The sequence below is a fragment of the Danaus plexippus genome, chromosome 27 (assembly GCF_018135715.1).
Source record: "Danaus plexippus chromosome 27, MEX_DaPlex, whole genome shotgun sequence".
NCBI classification, from domain to species: Eukaryota; Metazoa; Arthropoda; class Insecta; order Lepidoptera; family Nymphalidae; genus Danaus; species Danaus plexippus.
The window spans coordinates 4,670,322-4,691,340 of NC_083555.1; the positions used below are offsets into that span (position 1 = coordinate 4,670,322).

A 21,019-nucleotide genomic window follows, 5' to 3' on the forward strand; every position below is an offset into this window, starting at 1 on the left:
ACTCGAATATTTGCTTTAGTGAATTTAGTACGTGCCGAATTCAGTGGCTCCGCAAATGAGCGGTCAACGGGTAGAATTGGGTGGTTCATACAAGAAGCTTCGTTTATTTAACGTTGGCTACCCTTGGCTGGATTACACAGGAAATGTTGGAATGTTTTGCTTCTGTGTTGTTGGTTTGTACAAAATTTATGATATTGAAATCCAAGACTTTTGCGAGAACTCATTTAAATGAAACTAATATTTTTCGGATTACTACGTGTATTTTATATTTTTTTTAAAGAGGGGGTCCCAGGTGTTGACTGGAATCATCATGGCATAAAATCCATGTCTGTGACCACACCTCAGGTCTTCGTGACACCGTAAGCGCATTCTGCGGGTATCCAGAGCTGTACGCCAGAATATTCAGAAATCGTTGGCGGTAGATGATAAATAACAAGATTATCTGACAGACATGCACATCTCGTCTGCCCGTGATCACAGTTGCTGCTAAGTAACCGAAGCGTCGGGAGTGTGTAGTTTTTAAAAATAATAAAATACGAGTAGTAATCCCAAAAATAATAGTTTCATTTAAATTATGATATTCTTATATTTTAATGTTTTTCCTCTCTCTGGAGTTTTGTATATCATAGTGATTCTTGTTTCTAATTCAAACCAATTAGAATAACTTAGTTAATATTTTTTTATGATCACCGGAAAAGTTATAAAATAAAATTTTTTTTGGATAGCCGATTTTTAATAACCTTCGACCGATTTTCTAAAAAAAACCACTAACCGGTCCTCATTTAACTTTAGTTGTGATTTAATATTTTCTCTTTCTATAAAATATAATTTATGTTAAAGACTTAATTTGCTCGTGAGAATTCTGGAACCTTAATTTTGTATGTGTAATACAAGTTATTATACGTTTTCCAACCTCCGATAGTTTTAAAAATGATTTCATTTTGACCAAGGTAAAATTAAATCTGGACATTCATGCTTGTACTCAAACCTCTCGTCATATTATTCACAAAAAGAAGCTTATTCCAAATCTAGTATTTTGTTTTAAAACTTTAAACCGTTTTATTTTTTCAATTTCAATACTCTAGACCTTATTACAATAGGAATAGAGTATACAGTATTACGGTAAATATATTTGAATCGTATAAATAAAGTATCGTACAGTAAACACTTAGACCTCGATACGATTTGGTTTTGTTTGAAAAGCAAGTATTGCTTTCAAATACGAATTCCTTTCAAAATAAATTGTTAAAAAACTTATTTAATAAAGTGGTTACTATTTTTTTATATATCAGGTTTTTGTCCGTAGCTTTGATTGTGTGTTTTATTAAATTGTAATGCAAATAAGAATTTGTTTTCCTCATATATAAATAAATAATATATTGTTTCAAAGAAATCAGTTTAGTAGTTAAGTGAAATCCGCATATAAATTTAGGATTTAAAATTTGCATGTAGCTGGTAGAATGCAATGTTATCCAAACAAATTATATAATAGCCCGAGTTATAAAATATGTTTTCTTGTATTTATTATTTAACTTTAATGAACAGCCACTGAAGAGTATTTATATAAATAAATAACAACAAAAGTTTAAAAGATTTCAAACCTAAATAACAAAAGAATATTATCAGTCAACGGATTAAAATTAAAGTCGAGATTATAATCTATATATTTTTAATTTTTACTTGATATTAAACTGACCACCTTCATCAGCTTATGTTAATGTACTATTTCAAGTTTCACATATATCAAAACAGTGGTATTTTAGAAGATAAAATCTGTTAAACATATTTATAACATAGATATAGTATAAGCTTACTCTTCATAAATATTCTTTATGACATTTTGAGACCTTAAGTGCCTTTTCGTTGGTCGTCAAATTCTACCTGGTATTAGTATTTAATATACAAGAATAAAATAATTCAGAAAGAAACTATCAAAGATTCATTTAATAATGACTCTTTGACCGATTTACTCGAAACTCGGACGCCGTTCACTGCGGCGTGGCCCGTTTTCAAGCGAATGCAAATATCTACATTTTGCAAATTAGTATACGATAAAACATCCAACATCCATTAATATTATTATCGAAACTACACCTACAGCGGTTATCTCGACGCTAAACAGGTCATGTCCTATCTAATAAATTACACATTGGATTCTAATTCCGCACTTTGCTAGTTTGAATTAACCGGTCGCAGGACTGTTATGCAAATTACACTTGTTAATTCAATGATATATTGTACGATTCATTTAAAATTGGTTCCTGTACGGTTAAAAATAACAAAAATTTATCGAATTCTGCGAAGTATATAAAAAACATTACGTGTTCTGATAATATTTTTTGTAAGAAAGATATATTGATTTCCTCTGTTTTGGCTCATTCGAATTCTCTGCGTAGGATGTTAAAGTTAAAAAAAATAATAATATAACTTACCATCCAGTCTTTCTTTTCCATTGAAATACCAAGTGACTTTTGGTTGAGGCTTGCCACCCACAACCAGGCACGTTATATTGACCTTCGTCCTCTCTAGAAGTGGTCCAAACACGGCGCCCTCGGACAAAATAAGACCCTCTCCAGTTCTCACTTCCACAGATTTCGGTTTAACTGGGAACAATAAAGTCAAATTTATTTAAAAGTTTATTTTTAATAAAATAATGTAAAATATTATAAAAAATATTAATAGTTATTTAGTGTTATTTCTACAAGGAACTTGTTATCTTCGAATTCAATGTCTGTAAATGTTTTGAATCAATGATGATTTATAAGTAGTAATTATATAAATATATATTTTTTATTTTACTAACACTTAATAACTCAATAGTGATATAACATTGGAAAAATTAATAGAATTAACAGAGAATCCTCAAATAGAATAAAATATCTATTTAATGGAATTGAAGTTTATATAAATGTTATTTATATAAACATTATAAATATAAACAGGTATAAAATGTACGGCGGAATCTTAAATTCATTTAAATATTAACTCACAACATAGCCTTAACTACAACGATCACATTTTTATACATATGTATGTAGTCCCAAATAAGAATATTAAAAACTGAATTGAAATAAAATAAAATTATCAAAGGAAAATAATGTTTTTAAAAGTCATAAAGGAATCTATAATGATACGTTATTATTATAACAAATGATTATTTTTGTAAAAGTAGGATTCGCTAACGAGTTTAAAAGCTTCAAGCGTGCCTTGTCATTGTGCTCTTGATAAGTACAGTTGTGAAGGAAAAGCTTACAGCGATATATTCATTATTAAGATTGGTTAATTTTATATAAAATAAGCCAGGTTTAATATTAGTATAAAATAATATTTAGAAGTTGGTTTGTGAATTTTTTTGTTGAATTAATAGGATCGTTAATGATAAAATATTCTGATACGTCATAAAAATGAAGTTGACGATATGTTGACTTTTTAGTCGGTCGCCTAAAATCTTTTCCTGGGGTTCAGACAAAATCTGTATAAAGCAAATGTAACACCGACATATATAATACTTAAATATATGTATGTATATATTTATATAGCTTTATGAACGAAAATCTGTTGAATACTACAATATAGCATTATTGAGAGCCTACTTTCTTTTAAAGTTGGTTAAAAAATAATTATTCATTGTTTAAATGTTCAATGAAAATACAAAACAAATAATTTTGTCAAGGTTATGGAATTGAAAATTAGTAATATTTTTTACAGTACGCCAGTATAATATTATTATAATAATTTAAAAGCGATTTTCATACATATTATATAAAATATTTTAACACTTCTGCGCGCGGTTATACTTTCCTCCAATCAGAGCCCCCTAATGTCATTACTTGATTGCCCCTCATTGTTTTACGTAATTTTCTTATGGACTCAATATTACATTTTTAATAATCGAGTAAAAATTTTTTTACAAAGTTACTTCAGGGTAATCGAAAACCAATATTTATTTTTCTTCTTTTTCGTTTTCACAAGTAATAAATTATATGTTATATTATTTAAAATTACCGTAACAGTCAACAAAAACCTTTTTTCATAATTATAAACTATTAGAACAATGATATTCAGTAAAACGATACAAATACAAGAGTTCTATTATTAAAAAAAAAAATTTGGTCGAGAAACTTATAAAAAGCTCAACGATATTAATAATAGTATGTAATACATAAATCTTTTATTCAAAGTTAAAACTTTTTCTTTCGAGAAAATACCACACATAAAATCAGACCTCTCACATTGTAGTTGGATGAATGTCAAATTTCTTATAGAAAAAAAAAACTTTATGATATACGACATATTGATTCGCTTCCGATATTCAATTGCGTATCTGTCAAATTTGTCGCCATTTGTGAAACTGTCATGGCCGCGCAATACCTGTCAAATGTTTTTTTGTCGATGACGAGGGATATAAATAAAGGTATAGATTCGGTTTTTGTTTTGATTAATAGTTCTATGCGAATGGCTTTTATTTACCTTTTTTTTTTAACTCATGACTTCCTAGCCCTTATTCTCTTCTAAATATGTTGTCAATAACTACCAAAGAGAGCAATATTCTTCTTTAAGTCTAAGGAATTAATATAGACGCTTACTTTTTCTTTAATTTCATTTATTTATTATTTGTATTTAATTTGATATAACTCTAAAAGATACAGCAACGTAAACTACGACAATTTGACATCTGTCAGTTGGCGTTTATGGGCGGTGTTTTGTCATTATGTGAAGTGACAGTTTTAATTAATGTTGTGGTGAAATTGGTTTTTAGTGATAATTAGCTATCACTTAAAATTTTTCTTTCATGTCTTTTTATTATATCAAGTAAAACCTCATTTAATTCAAAGTATCCGAAATGTAAACAAAAATTTATAAATATTTATGAGCTATGTCGGTAAATATAGATAAATAAAATGCAGTTCGTAAGTTTTGCAAGGAATTGCTGATTCTGTACAACAACTTTGCCAATATATCATTTTGGTTTCGACCGAAATATTTCGAATTTCGATAAAATTACAACTTCTGTCAAGTTTTCGAAATGAGTTATGGAGATTTCTATTGAAGCGTGGAGTGTTGGGAGATGCACTCTAGTCCTCGTATTGTTAGGCTGCATTTTGTTTAGCGTTACTTCAGTAGAACTAAGAAAATAAATTGACTTCTATTTACAATTCGATGTTTAAACTAAAAATACCTTTTGGAAAGTTCACAAGTATTGACATTTTTATATGATTTTAGACATTTCAGAACCCCCATTGTTTTTCAAGTGCTTGAGTAAAGAGAGGTTTAATTTAAATGAAATTTAACATTCCAGTTGAATATTTGGATGATATTATGCAAAAATAATAGTTATAAAATTTACAAGTTAGAATGATAACGTTAAAGTTTCTACAAATTTTTGTCCTAATTTAAATTCAAATTTCCGTCCGCTGATAATTTACATAAATCTCGCCACATGTTCCTAACATGTTTAATTACATTTTGAATGTTGGCAATGGTTAGTTTTCTATAAACTTGTTATAAATAACTTTCTGCGAGTGATTTGTTAATTTTGAAATACAAATTTCTCTACGGATACAAATAAATTTAAAATTTTCAAGGCTATATATATTACTTTCATTTTTCAATACCAAACTTTATAAAAAAGTTCTTGTATATTATGTGAACAAACGGCTTAAGTACACATGACACTATAAAGCAACAGACGCAGTCAGTTTTAAATAAAGTCTACTTTTGTTATTTTAAACACTCTCCTAGACCGGAACTAGCTACTAATGTCAAAAGTTTAAAACCAAAGCCTTAAATTAGGCCAACAGCTATCAAGCCTTTATATTTGGTACATGTTTGGCGAGGCGCCTGAAAATCCGACTGTTTACATTTCTAGGTGTTACGCCTACATGAATATTCATATTGTGAGTCTAGCTTACAATAGATTTCAATGTAATTGCCGAGGAGTAGCCGTTTCAATTTATGTTAACACGCAATAGAACATTGTTTGCTCTAAAAATATTCGACGTAACAAGAACCGCTCTTTAGCTTTGTTATCAACATAGAATTCTGCTCATAATGAAATTAAATCCAGCTCCAATATTCTTAGCATGAAATATTCTCTTTACTTAAGCTAATCATATTATCGGGTGATTTATGTTAGTTATAACAGAGCTCGTAAAAATTCAAGCAAATTACCTTCTTTATTTACGAGCCACGGCCATTTTAATATTAACCAAGATTAAAAAATAAGTGTCCGTTATGTATTTAATGATTATATGTCTACAATATATATATATATATATATATATATATAAAATTTATGTCGCAATACACCAATTAAATATTCTCATTAAACTATTTTGAAACACGACTTAACCTTATAATCGTGACTTAAATACATTTCTTCGCTATCTGCTAACCGTAAAGTGTCATTGAGATTTGGCGGTAATTCAAGAAAGTACTTTAAAATTTGAAAAGAAATTACATTATGGGCAGCTTTCAATAATTAAGGGTTCACTTCCTGAAATACAATAGTGTGTTAATTATTTTTTAGGGTTCCGTGAAGGGCTCGGGAAAGGTGAAATGGCCCTTGAGAGACCAATAAAGTATTTCCTTAATTGCTTAACTTAATTGCTACTCCAATTTCTACAACCAGTATGTTGTTACTTAGGCTCATTAAAATGTATTGAAGATGTTCTGTCCAAGGAAGGGTTAAATATATGACCTGTATATCTTTAAGAGGGTACCGATTTGTATAAAGCATTATTGGTTGACCGCGGTGTATCCTAATTTTGAACTTATCTTAATTTAAAACGTAATTTTACAGAGACCAGTTTTTAATACATTTTTTTTCTAATAAATATCAAAAGAATAAATAACTTAAATAATAATACTATACTACATACTGTTTGTATTATTTTGATTTGTATTAATAAGTTGTGGACAATAAAATAAGACAGGCTTATATCTTATAATACAATCTGAATCTACATTTTCACATCAAATAACAGAGCATTTCTATTGTTATGTAGTCAACCATAAAATTTACCACAAAAACAGTGTTTATTTCTGAATAAACATAATAACATTTATTAAGCAAAACAATAAGGTATAAGTTTACCAAATGTCGCAAATGAAACTATAGAGCAAAATTAACTTAATCTCAAATAGTCCGCAACGCAAAACGTTTCCAGAAACCGTAATATTATTTAGACACCATATTACCAGACACTTAATGAACAAATATATTTACGAGCATGAAGCAACCTGTGTCTGAAAATTACAACTCTGATGTCGATGTAACAGTGCTCTGGGAAGTGTTTAATTAAACGTTATATTTATATTATAAATAGGACAGACCGTTTGTTACTTGTTCTTTTTTCTCGATTAATATACCATACCTGCTAAGTCATTACTGTTAATATTTGAAATAAGTATTACAAATAAATCAGACAAAATATTAGGCAACGTCTATTATCGACTGTTTAGGAAATGTTTTCCTAATTACCGACTGTTTCAATTTAGAAAAAGTCTAAGAAATATACGAATTAAACGCGGATGAAGACAGAAAAAAAATTAGAATTTTTGTTAATTGGATTTTTCTTGTGAAAGTGTAAAGAGTAAGACATTTTTTTGTAACAAATATTCATCTCAAAGTAAATCAGCGACGCGATGATGAACTAAATAATTCTATATTAAAAGTTTTCTGTGCTCACCTAATTGCGAAAAACAAACAATAGAACGGTTGTAATTATTAATATACCTAATTAGGTCACGGCCTGGGATTCCTTCTGAATCCTTTAAATATAATATAAACAGTTTGTAAGCGAGACCTCGACTCGCATATGTAGTTGCTGCAAAATGTGCAGATTTGTATCGGACTCCATTAATAAAGATGTAAGCAAAGTCAATCAAGAGGAAACGATAAAAACGCTTTGTTTATTCCCTCTATATTTATTCCGTAATATTGATAATCTGTGCTAAATAGATCTCAACTTCTAAAGCATCTCAATATTTTCGCATATCTCTTATAGTAAAATTTCTTAGAAAGTAATTTTAAGCTTTTTTCAAAACTTTGTGAAAATCTGCATTTTTCCTAACACCTTGTATAAATTTTCAGAACTTCTTCATCGCGAGAACTTTCATAGTTTCTATCGGAGCGTTTAAACTGATATAGCAAAATTTATTATCAATTCCGGCCACATGGCGGACAGCATATAAATTATAATCATACTAACATATACTAATGAGTTTCAATATCATTAATTTGATAAATTATTAGCGGGAACCATATTTATCACAAAGCATTCAAATAATATTTTACTTGGTATCTTAGAATTTTAGATTCGTCGCTAAGATAACGTCTTCTACATCCGACTTAAAACGGAAACGTCAAACTTTACACTGGCTTCCTGTTATTGAATTCCGAACTAGTTCCCTCTTACGGATTCACTCGATTTTCACATTTTTATTGCGAATTGAAATAAAAAAAGCTTTTCTTTCAGAATGAATTGAATTTTAAATCAAACTGGAACGTCTGGGAAGGTCTCGGCTCCAAAAAATCTGATCAATTGGATAACTTCAGTCTCATCTTAAAATTATATTGTTTTGCTAAACATTTCTTTGCGGACAGAGCATTTTATTTACTGTCGAACATATAAAAATATAGATAGTAAACAGTTATTATGAAGGAATATCAAGGAAATGTCTCACAGAATACGTCAAGAAATATTTCAACACATGCTTAGTAATAAATACATCACGTCACTAAATGTAGTTCCGTTTAGATAAATCTCAAGATCGGAAATCGCAACACATTAGTGTTGGGAATATATCGATGTTGGCCTATCGCCATGCCGACTAATGTCCTGCTCGGCTCTTTATCGTACGACTGCACTGAATTATCGTATTGGATGAGTGTGGTAGAAATATAGTGCTCTGTTCAATAACTTTTGTTTGTATTGCTCTTAGTTTTGTTTTGTTCATTGTACGTATTTGTGGATTGGATTGGTGTTATATTTATTTTCCTTTAAACATGTTCTCCTTTGTTATTTTTGCGGAAAGAGGTTTCCGTGGCTGAATGTAAGGCAATATTTAAGCGTATTATTTTCTTAATAACAATTTATACGAATACAATGCTCACTTAAAATTCAAAGATATTTTTAAAGCATATTCTTTGAGTGTCGATATTCGATGTATATTGCCAACACTAAGAGAGACATATTGTATGCTTTTGACATATCTCCGCAAAATGCCTAAGAGAGTAGGTTTTAGTGTTTATATATTTCTGGAACATAGGTATTTATCAGAAACGTTTGCATGCTAACCGACCTTCAAAAATAATGTTCTCTGTTTGAATGTCATATATAAATATTTGTATGTGTTGTCTTTCCAGAAACTATGATAACAATTAAAAAAAATATATATTAATTTCTAAAACTTAGACTTAAATACAAGCGGAGACTTTGTTTGGTTGAAAGTATTGTGTTTATTTGTTATCTCTTAAAGATCGTGTTGCTACTTACCAAATTAAAAGAACGATCGCACAGTTGATAACGCTGTTTGAGTTACAAGTAGAAACAGTCTGAGTACTGTTTGCGAGATTACTTTAGTTTGTAAGTAGTGTGATAAAATCAGTTGAACTTTTCAAAATAACTTTCGTGAAAATTGAAATTGAATGCAACTTTTTAAAATGTCTATAAATTTTTTAAACCGAAACTTTAAGAATTTAAGGATTGTAAAATTCTTATCATAAATGCAAATGATTTTTCGTGTTTTAAATTATTGTAACAAAAAACAAGTTAGGTATAAATAAAAGTTATTTTTAATTTAAATATATATAAAAGTGTACAATAATTGGTTCAAAATCATTTCTAATAAACATTTATTTAAACGAAGTTGCTGGTTATATTAGCTTCTAATTTGTAATAAATTTGCGGGAAACCGCTGAAGGGCCTTCGAAAGCAAACAGCCCTTTTGGTGGTAACGTAAAAGTATATAAGAACTCTTCCAATAATAGAATCCTGGTTCCGTATATATTTCCATAGAACAACATAAACAAAATCACGTTATTTATTATGAAACATTTTAAATTTATTATAATGAGTTAAATATTTCCTGAAAATAAACATTATTAAGTTGGCCCCGTAATTATTTTTATTATTCAGAATATCGAAGTAAGATTTTTATATTCCTTTAGAATTATTTTTAAATCGTATAGTAAATATGTACGTGTGGTGCATGTATGAGATGTTTACAAAACATTAAGATATAATAATCCAGCATTAAAACACATATCGCAAACCTTTTTGCCGGTCACGAGGTAAGTAACAAAATGCATTAGCATGCATTACCTCGCTCGCCTTGGAAAAATAATTTAAAAAATTGAAACTGTACTCTAACCTTTCCTAAATAACGACAGGTCGTTAAAAAAGTCGTTAACCAGTCTTTCAATATTTATGGAAATGTCTCTCCGAGCCCTATCGTTAACCGTTAACCGTTAATATGAGATTAAATTCACACGATATGCGACATGATTAAATTAAAATTAAAGAATAAATTAAAATATAGAGAAATTAAATAAAATTATTTTCAAATTATATTTTATTTATTATTCAATTTGAAATTATATTAAAAATTTCTTCTAAAATTCTTAATGCATAGCAACTAAGAGTTTAACAATGTATTATAAATAAAAGCAATTGTAGTCACAAATACTTCTCATTAATTACATTCGGTAACTTATTCACAAAATTCCCAAACACAAAATGAAAGTAAATCTGTTTTCATTGTACTTATGTATACAATAGGCTTAGAATTTAAACAGCAACAATAGCATCGTCTAGACGGACACTTGTGAAACTCAAAAGAAAACAATCTATCTATTTTATTGCTAAACTAAGTTTATTGAGGTCCTATCGTCCACATCTCGTTAGCATTGATAAAAATATCGCTAATGAGATACCTTTATATCAAGTCTGTTACTACGGCTCTTTATATGAATCGTACTCTCAAAGAGCACAAGAAAGAGCGTTAAGATATTAAGAAAAATATTGCAGCGTTAGACTAAGCTAAAATTATATTTTATTAAACTATAATTGTTTGCACTTTGATTTTGATATTTCTTTTAAATATTCTCGTTTTAAATGAAACTATTATTAATTGTTTTTCGGATACCACGCGTTTTATTTTAATATTTTTAACTACACAATCCCGACGTTTCGGTTCCTCACAAAATCACCCGAAACGTCGGGATTGTGTAGTTACAAAATAATTAAAATCGCTTAGTATCCAATAACTTTAGTTACACTCGAAAATCTTATTTTCGTTTTATATTTATTTCTCCTGTATTTTTTATTTCTACTTTTTTTATTTCGAGCAATAACTACCTTCCAATAAAATAAAAGATTTATATGAGGTACAAAACAGAGCTTTTAGTCTTCAGATTGTTATTTTTTTATCCAATCAAAAAAAATCACAGTATGGGATTATTTGTAGATAAATTATCTACATGTATTCAAATGCGACAAATTTCGTAGAGCTTCACTGGAAAAATACCAACACTTTTATCAAATCTTTCCGCACTATTTAGCATATATCTGGCTAAATTGCCTTGGTGCAGAATTTAATTTCCTTCTGTAATGCACAGGTGATTAACAGGTTGACATGAAAGATTGACTTCAAATAACCCAAAAATAGAAAATCTATTGATGTTGAATCACATATTTTAGGACACCAATACTGATTACCAAAATAAATGAGTACACTACATATAGACGTCTCTTGAAGTTATGTATACCATATAACTGTTACCGCTTAAAAAGAAATGTTTTTCCTAATTAGTTGTTCTAATTTCTTTAAAACTCTAACATATCAGCTGACAAAATCTTTTCTTGTTGGGATTGCCAACACTTTAATACACTAATGACGGCAGATTCAAATCTTACGTTCATATAATAAGAGCTCTCCAGCAAATTTTGTTGAAATACAGAAATATAAGTTTTATTTTTGAAAAAATATTCTTATTATCGTATGGTAAATAGTTATGAATAGATAAAATTATTTAAAGAAGTGGGATGTATTTATAATCTGTAAATAAATCATAATACGAATATTCTGAAGCTCAAACACACTAGATTCAATCTTAGTCTCACATTATTTATTTATAAGTCAAAACAGATCATTTATTATAAAACTGGTGCATTTATCATCTTTCAACATTTCCCTACAACATCTAAAACTTTACATTTATCATTTGAAGCGCCAAATCTTGATACAGGGCCATCATCAATATCCTATAGAGTATAATCTATTTACAAAGCGTGACATAAAAAGAATGAATTTGGACTTGATCCAGAAGATAAGCAAGTGCAAGACATTTTTCCAGCCGAATCGTCTGATAGATAATCACCAAAATAGTTGCAAATAAATCCTTGGCAATCCCTTTCTTGGCTGCAGCTTTTGACTTTTGGTATGTTTTTGTTAAAAATTTTGGAATATTTCTATTTTAAAAAATATTATTAATATTTTATATATTATTTTTGCTAATATGTGTAAATAATCGAAAAAGTATTTATAAATTTTATTTATATTGAAATTGATTTTAATACAATATCTCCTGTATAATGTACAAAATCAAACAGTACATTCATATTATTTTTATACAATTGATATTTTTTTCTTAGATAGAAGATTCCGAAAATTGTTTTCCAGTATTTCATTTATTTCTTTCTGTGGGTGTGGTTTTCCATAGATATATATTTATCTAGTTTGGCTTGCTTCCAGTTGAGGCGTCGTTTGTTTGACTATACAAGATATGTGCACTTTCAAAACATAATGTGTTTTCGTTGACAAATTTTCGTAGAATTTTTGATTTAATCGTACTTTATTTTTGTAGTTCTATAACTCATAATATGAACTGTTATTGATACAAAAAATTGTAAGCATTTAAAACTAAATAATTGATCGAGCATCTACGAAAAGATAAAAGATGAATTAAATTTTTAATCTATTTCCCGATTTCAACTGGTTGGTAGTAGCAGAATCGCGTTAAATACTTCTTGTTATAAAAGGTTTCTTTCAAACAAATACCGTGCATTGTATTTGCACAACACCTATAATTAATTTCACTGTTTTAAATATATTTAATGCAGAAAAGATTTATAATTTAACCTCACATTCTTCAGAATCTAGGTTACATCTAGATTTCCGACTAAGATTGCTGGATTCCTGAAATTGTTTTCTATCGCCGAGACCCGCACATTTTACTTCACCATCATATGAATATCTAACAAGAAACGAACCAGGAGGCTGGCTAACTTCAGGACCGCAGGTAGATCGATTCATACGTATTGAATAAAATAGTGATTTATTTAAATAAATTAAATTGAAGTGTCTGATTATAATTATAACTGTTTTTTTTACAAAATCGACAGCAATACCATTTTAATTATAATGTTTTCTATGTCTGACTGTTTTCTTTTTTCAATGAATTTAAGATATGCCTCTAACAGGATCGACTTGCAGGTAAATATCGTAATAATAACTAATTAAGGTAATTTTTTTTGTATTTTATTTTTATTAATAAATATATTTTATCCCTCTTACAATGTTGTTCTTATTTAATACTTTGATTTGAATTTCGCTACATTTTGCGTTTTAAAATATTTATATTATTGAGTTTTTACGCTATATTTATTAAGATAATATCAAGATTCCGCACCTTTTTAAAGCGCACTGAAAATTCTCAAAGTAAGTTATCTCTATCCCGCTTTTAAACCAAGGATATTGTAAAACATTTTCTTTCACGCCAAAATTTAAATTTGTTGTGCTTTAAGCGAAATACCGCTTGAATAAGCAAGCAAGTTGGCCACTGAAAAGAATATTCTGTTTCAAGACAAATGGTTGCTTCTGAATAGTGAAAAACTAAAGACAAATAACTGCCCGAGGCATTCGCGCAAAACAAAACGGTATTGTATTACAGATTTGTAATTAAATGGGTTTCCCTAACGTGGCCTATCGGAGTATAAATTATATTTAATGATCCCAAAGAAAACCAGACCAATTTTCCATGAGTTATGATGACAAAATAACTTATTATTTTGTTATAATCATTTATCACCAACATACACACATTCACATCAAAAAAATAATCTTTATTTAATGACTATTTTAGATTCTGGAAACTAGAGTTTGTTTTGATTTCTCTTTTAAGAAAAATTTTCAAATTCTATTTATCACTCAGACAAATGATAAATTGAGATATTTGTTTAAGAATATTTTTAAGCAAAAGTACGATTTGGTTGAAATTTTAATGTAACCGCTTGTAGTTTTGTGAGTTGTGATTTATCGTTGATCTTTGTTGGATACATCCGAGTAGAAATATATCTCGTAAAATAAAGCTATGATTGAATTCAATGCGTATTCTATTGAATGTGCAATAAAATATATAACTTGATATTAATTACACCAGGTATTTGGTGTTCTCCTTTGTAATGGAACAAGCAAACCTTATTATTATAAAAAAAAATATCGTTTTTGTAATATTATAGGTTTTTTTAACTTCATTATTAAATATTCTTAACACATATAGTACATGTGCTGTCAATATTACTGGTGGAGTTCAGGTCTTGAAAAGGCCTTATTATATTTCCTCTTTATTTCAGTGATAAATAAATTTATTTTGATGAAATCAAATAGTCAGTAATGGATGGAGAAGGCCAGTAAATTAACAATATAGTACAATATTAAAATTGAAGGTAGAACGAAAAGCGAAGATTTTTTTTATTTTCAATATATCATTAAAAATTAGAGAATTGATATCAGGATATTTTAAAGCTAATTCTCGCTAACTCGATAACGCTGATAAATCCAATATCTTTCAGTTATTTAAAAACCATTGAATTCGAAATAATTCAGCAGATTTTTTCCGGAATATCCCCATTTCTGAGATAAGACTAAGTGCTATATTACTCGGTGAATCTTTACATTCGTCCGATTTAAATAAAATTTCTAATAGTATGCCCGTGTTTTGTTAAGATTATTAAATTCTACTAAAATTATTAAAAAAACATTGAAATTGAAATGTAAAAGATATTTTAGTTTCATCTAATAATGTTTATAACTGTAATCCTGAGATTGAACCTCGGATAATTCTACGGTCATTATCAGGGTCACTGCGTAATGTCACGTGAAATGAGAGGTCCTTTTATTTTTAGTGATGTGTGTTTCCATCTATAACAAGAAAAATATTAATATATTTACTGTTGCATGTTGCTTTAAATTTCTGTCTATGATTGTCAAAGTATTGTTTAATTTGAGCATGTTCAATGGTCAAATTAAAATTACTCATTTAGATTACACGAAGTATGGAATGAGTTAGGTTTTATTCTATTCCTGACATTTTTAATATAAACGTGTTCCCCGTTTAATTTAAATTATTTCCTACTTATGTAATGTTCTCTTGAGCACGCTTTCTTTCTTTAAACGTTATATTTAACATAAATTTAAGGGAACATTTCTTTGTCTTCCTTGATAAATTACAACAGGTTGCAAGTTGCAAAGTAATGCCAAGCTTTCAGCATTCCTTTTATGATAGTTGTTACAAAAGATATTAATTTCTTGCTAACTCTTGTGAATAGTTTTTATAATTTATAAAGGAGTTAGGTAGAGTAAGGAAAAGAAACATTCTATCGAAATACCAAATGTATCGATAAAGTGTAATCTCTAAAGGTAACGTGTCGTGAAATTTCAAACCACCTAATGACTTCCCATTGGATATGACGATTCCAAAAACGCGAATCATTACATTATGTGACGTTTGTACGATACAGGAATTAAGGTCCAAATTTGTTTAGCATACTGTTCATCACTCCCCTCAAGATCTCCCCATTAGGAATATACAATATTTTTGTGGTTAGAGAATAATAAAAATATTATACGTAAATCTATAGAAAATAAACATTCTCAGAGCTGTTTTTATTGGAAAATTATAACATTTTATATTGTAATCATATATATATATATATATATATATATATGTATATATATATGTACATACATATTTATATCTCTAGAGGATTTTAATAAAACTCAAAGTAAATTCTTACAAACAATGACTTAGAGAAGTAATTGGAATTGTAAAGATTTTTCAGAACAATAGTCCATTCAGCACGACCTAGATATATAACAACGCCTAGCTCAGACTTAGATCAGTGGAATTGTCGTTGGGGCATTTGTCTTGTGAAACATTCAGATTCAGCAATCAGGCTACAGGCTTGAATTACAGCTTAAAGTTATATACAAAGAAACGCGCCCTGTATGAGACATGCTTTTTGTATACTTCAACAATATTACTGATAAGTAATACAATAGTTAAACCGTTAACTTGATAGTAATTGTCTAGAATCGCGTAATGGCGTTCTGTGGTAAATTCCTCATTCAGGCAATACCTACCAATGACCACTGTGTAAATACATAGTACGTAGCAAAATTGTTTGTTGAAACAAGATTGTAATTAAATTAGAATGCTCTGAGACATATTCATTATAAGGTGATATTAAATTTAGAATGACTTTGTTTGGTTTAGAAAAAGGTCATCTGTGCTAGTTAAAAAACTATTAAAAGACACAGTGCCTTTAACATCTTTGTATACAATTAAACGCTTATTGTTTTAAAATACATTTGAGTGTTCCAATATGGTACATGAAAAAGAACAGAGAATCTAAAATGCAACAAGATAATACTTTATGCAATCTCAACGAGCATGTACATGTGAAATAATTATAGGTAAAATGAAAGTGTGAGAATCAAATGTTGCATTAGTTCCATCAAGTATTAATAGTTCGCGGTTCAATAGAAATATATTTACTTGTTTGTAATAATGGAATTATTATAGTAGGTAACGTGATGATGTCACAATATGCGATATAATCTCCGTTCCATGGCTAGTAATGGCATGAAATTACTTAAAAGTATCGGTGAACCTGTTCAGAGATACAATCGCTTCATAGTCATGGCGCTCTTACTTTTATGGTTATTACGTATATTTGTAATGACGTCACAGAAATAACGGTTATAGTATGGAGAAATAACAGACAAGCTGGAATAGAAACGACTGACCAGCTAGGTGTAGCTCGCGGATTTATTGTAAGAATTAAAGCCATAATTGTTTTTTGAAAAAAATTATTTCAATGTATACCAAACGGAACATTGACATAAATTAGTCTCTGTCCGAAAACTTGTTCCAGTGAAGACAGGGTTAGACTATTTTCAATTCTCAAGCTATTATTTGATATAAGAAATTTTAACTATGAAATTTTAATTTATTTTAATATGTCATAAAAAGGAAAGATATGAAATCTAACACTTTTAAATAAAACTATGTTTTGCGGTTTGCTGTTAGATTCTTTTACTTCAATTTGGGAATTAATCTATATATATAATTCTAAGAGACGTGTGTGTCCCTCAAATCCTTCTAAACGACTGGAATGATTATAATGTTTTTTTATGTATACATTTGGGTGGTGCCTCAGATGATTTACATTCAATAATTACCTCAGCATAGAACGCTGCATTCGGTATCCAGGGTAAATTAAATATAAAGTCTGCAACTTATATTACTAAATGCATTACTATGTATATATATATTACACCATATACAGTTATCTCTGAGAGGAAATCTGATAATCATGCGGACGGAGTCGCGGGCAAAAACTAGTATCATAACTTGTTATTCATAAAAGACGGTCCCTAACTATAAATTAACTAGTCGAGAAACAGACTGACTGTAACAGCTGATTGCAGTTATTATAATGACATAATTGGTCATACGTTGTTTAAGGCGTGTTTCCACTAGATATAAAAGATATGACTTTTACTAAAATGGATATATATTTTGGCTTTAAAAATTTATTTTCTTTATATACTGTTTAATATTATTTATTTAAATTTTTTAATTGTATGACCACCTTTGGAAGACTTAAAAAAATCTCTAATTTTAATGAACTGTGAATTTTAAAATTATATCTTGCACGGGTGATTTTGATATATTTGAAATAAAGGTAAATAGTTGAGTTCTTTGATTAAATTGTTTCTATTAAACTCATACAAACATTTTCTTTTAAAATTATATTTTTTACAGAGAACCAAAAATGTTATCGACAAATAAAAAACAAAATAATTTTGTTCAGATCAATTTTTATTTAATCAATTTTTTAAATAAGGTAAAATTCCATAAAAAAAAACTATGTTGATTTTAAAAGAATTAATTTTTAAGTAGTCTCAATCAGATTTATTTTCTGTCTATCACATGTCACATTACCCGAGTCAACGAAATGTAAATAAAGTTAAAGATGAGCTACAAATATAGAGGCGGCACTGGCTTAATCAGTGCACCGTGAATAAGTACTATTTTTACGTTTTAATGCAAAAAATTCGTTATAATTAAAAAAATATTCTTTTCAGTTTTAAACACTTATATTTTAAATTATACGCAGATTTTAATTAAAATGTGTCATTGGATTCCTAGTCAAGTATCCTAATGTCAGAATTATTCCTATTTTCCGATTATTAAATTGACAATATTATTTGTTTTAAAGTATTTCTAACTTCAAAACAAATAATTTTCTTAAAAATTTAAATGAAATAAAAATTATGTTGCTATTTAAAAAAAAAAATCTTATTTTTCCTAAGAATATAAATTTTGTTTTTGAAAGTCGTAACCACCTCCTTTTAAATAAATTTCCAGTGTGAGTGTATCCTTCTAATATTTCCTTTAGTTCCTTTGATGTGACATGTCACCGTTTTATTATAGATCAGGGAAAGTGGCGAGGAAGTGATTGTGATTTAAAATTAATGATGTATGATTATGTGTCTTTGTTTTAGAATACAAATTACAGTTTGTTTGAAAGAAGGATAAAGATACGAAAGAAAACGAATCATTATTGTAGACGTTTATTTACATCGGAACATTTTTCCACCAGTTTTGTTTTAAAGGTTATAAAAATAATAGTAAGATTCTTCCTCGAAATACGAAATATATTTTATATACCATACATTGCTCATCACACATAACAGGAAGACGGATGTGAAGCAACAAAGCGAGCAATGTATATGACGCGTGTATTTCGCTCTATAACGTTAAAGTGATAAACGTTCGAAGTTACACGGAAAATAAGTTCAGCGGAGCGGTTATTAATATTTATTTGAATTATTATTTCTTTTATTTTGTTTCTGAGAAACATATTAAATTTAATATTATCTTAAATTTAATTTATTTCAGCTTGATATTATAATAATGCAGCATAAAGTCCATTTCGCTAACAAAACGCTCGAATTCACTAAAAGGAGGGGTGTATTAAAATTTTCTAACTCGCTTATAACCCGTTAACAGCTTCGCATTTTAAGATTGTAGCCCTCGGGGTCGGACGTACTTCATATAACTCTATCTTATGAAACATAATTTAACGTTAACAAATTCCACATTTATATGTAAATTCGGTAAACGTCAAATCTGTTCAATCAACTCGAGACGCCAAATGGTGCTTAAAATTTGCCTTAACTGAGATTTTAATGTATTTTGTAAATCTCTTAGCTTCATTCAATACAGATTGAATAAATTTGCATGAATTGATATTTTGAACTTTGTCTTGTAATAAAATTTTTCAATTTTAATATATGCAAAGACTGTAACAGGTTTGTGTTTTTTCAAACAAATAGAATTTCGTTTATCATATATATTAATATAATTATTTTAGTATAATAGTAAAATTACATGAAAATTCAATAATCTGGAAAACAAGTAATGTACAGTTAATTAAATTCATCAATATGAACGGGATTCAAATCTATGACAACAAAGAAATGACATTTACATAGTTTTTCAAATTAAGCCATTGTGACCTGATTTCAATAAGAAAATTTAAAACACGAGGTTAAATATAGAAAGTATTTCAAATTCTACTCTTAACAATCTTACAAGGATTTGATTTTGAGGAAAAATATAGAACATAATAAATTTAAAAATAAATTCCAGAAAACTTCACAAAATATTTAGACGACTGAAATAAAACAAGCTTGTGCTATTTAGAACGGAAACATCGAGACAAAATTGCAAGAATATTCTAATCGAAGAATAATTTTCCGTTACTTCTCCCATGCTATTATTTTCTTCGGCGATTAACAAGTTTATTTTGCGTTTAACTAAGACCTGGTCTTGGCAATTAAATTAATTAATTGCTCTGTTCCGCCTGACAAAGGGCCACATAGACCGCCAAATACATTTAAGGTTTGAACTATATTATTTTACTTTAATTTGGATTCAATTATTTTCTGTTACTTTAGGTAGAGCCTTTGGAAATTAATCTCAAATTACTCGTTTAATTTTTAATGTTTTGTAAATTTTATTACAGCTTACGATCTATACGGGCACTACAAGTTTGTTATGCTTCGAACAATATATCAACATTGCCTCTACGAATTATTCCCACGGAAATAAGTAATACTTAATCTAATAATTTCATTATGAACATAATGTTTGCAGAGAAAATATTATTATAAGTATATATTTAATCGAGGTTGAGAAAATATCAACACTAACAATATTGTCTTCCCCGAATGATAAAGGAGACAAAAGTATCAAATAAAATAGCTCAATTGGGATAGAGATAGAGATATAAGAAATGGTTTGTTGGATAGAGACAGGAAATAACACCTCAATAAAATCGTATAGCCCGAGGTAAGAACGCAATATCTTACGTAGTGGTGGGAGTTGTCGATATTTGTCATATCGAGTTTATTTATCGACACTAGATCGGAAATGTGTTGGTGTATTGGGTTTATGTTTTAAAACAAAAGATAATATTGTTGTGTCGATTATAAATTCTTATGTTGCGGAATAAAGCAACGCTATTTTTCTTTTCCTTGATGTAAGCATTAGCCATTGTTATAAGTATTTTTCAATGTTTATGATAACATGTGATTTTAAATTATTATTTAATATTTGAATTGCGAAAGCCGTATTTTGAATTTAATTTTATCTTATGAA

The 21,019-nt window shown here is 28.5% G+C and overlaps 1 protein-coding gene across 4 annotated transcripts in view; it reads right to left on the reverse strand.

Moving 5' to 3' along the window:
• Nucleotides 1-21,019, reverse strand: part of LOC116775581 (hemicentin-1) — a 249,666-nt gene that overhangs the window by 39,017 nt on the left and 189,630 nt on the right. For all 4 annotated transcript variants that reach the window (XM_061525171.1, XM_061525172.1, XM_061525173.1 and 1 more), the window contains exon 5: nt 2,433-2,603. In XM_061525171.1, the coding sequence (XP_061381155.1) occupies nt 2,433-2,603 (171 nt within the window). The remainder of the gene's footprint in view (nt 1-2,432; nt 2,604-21,019) is intronic.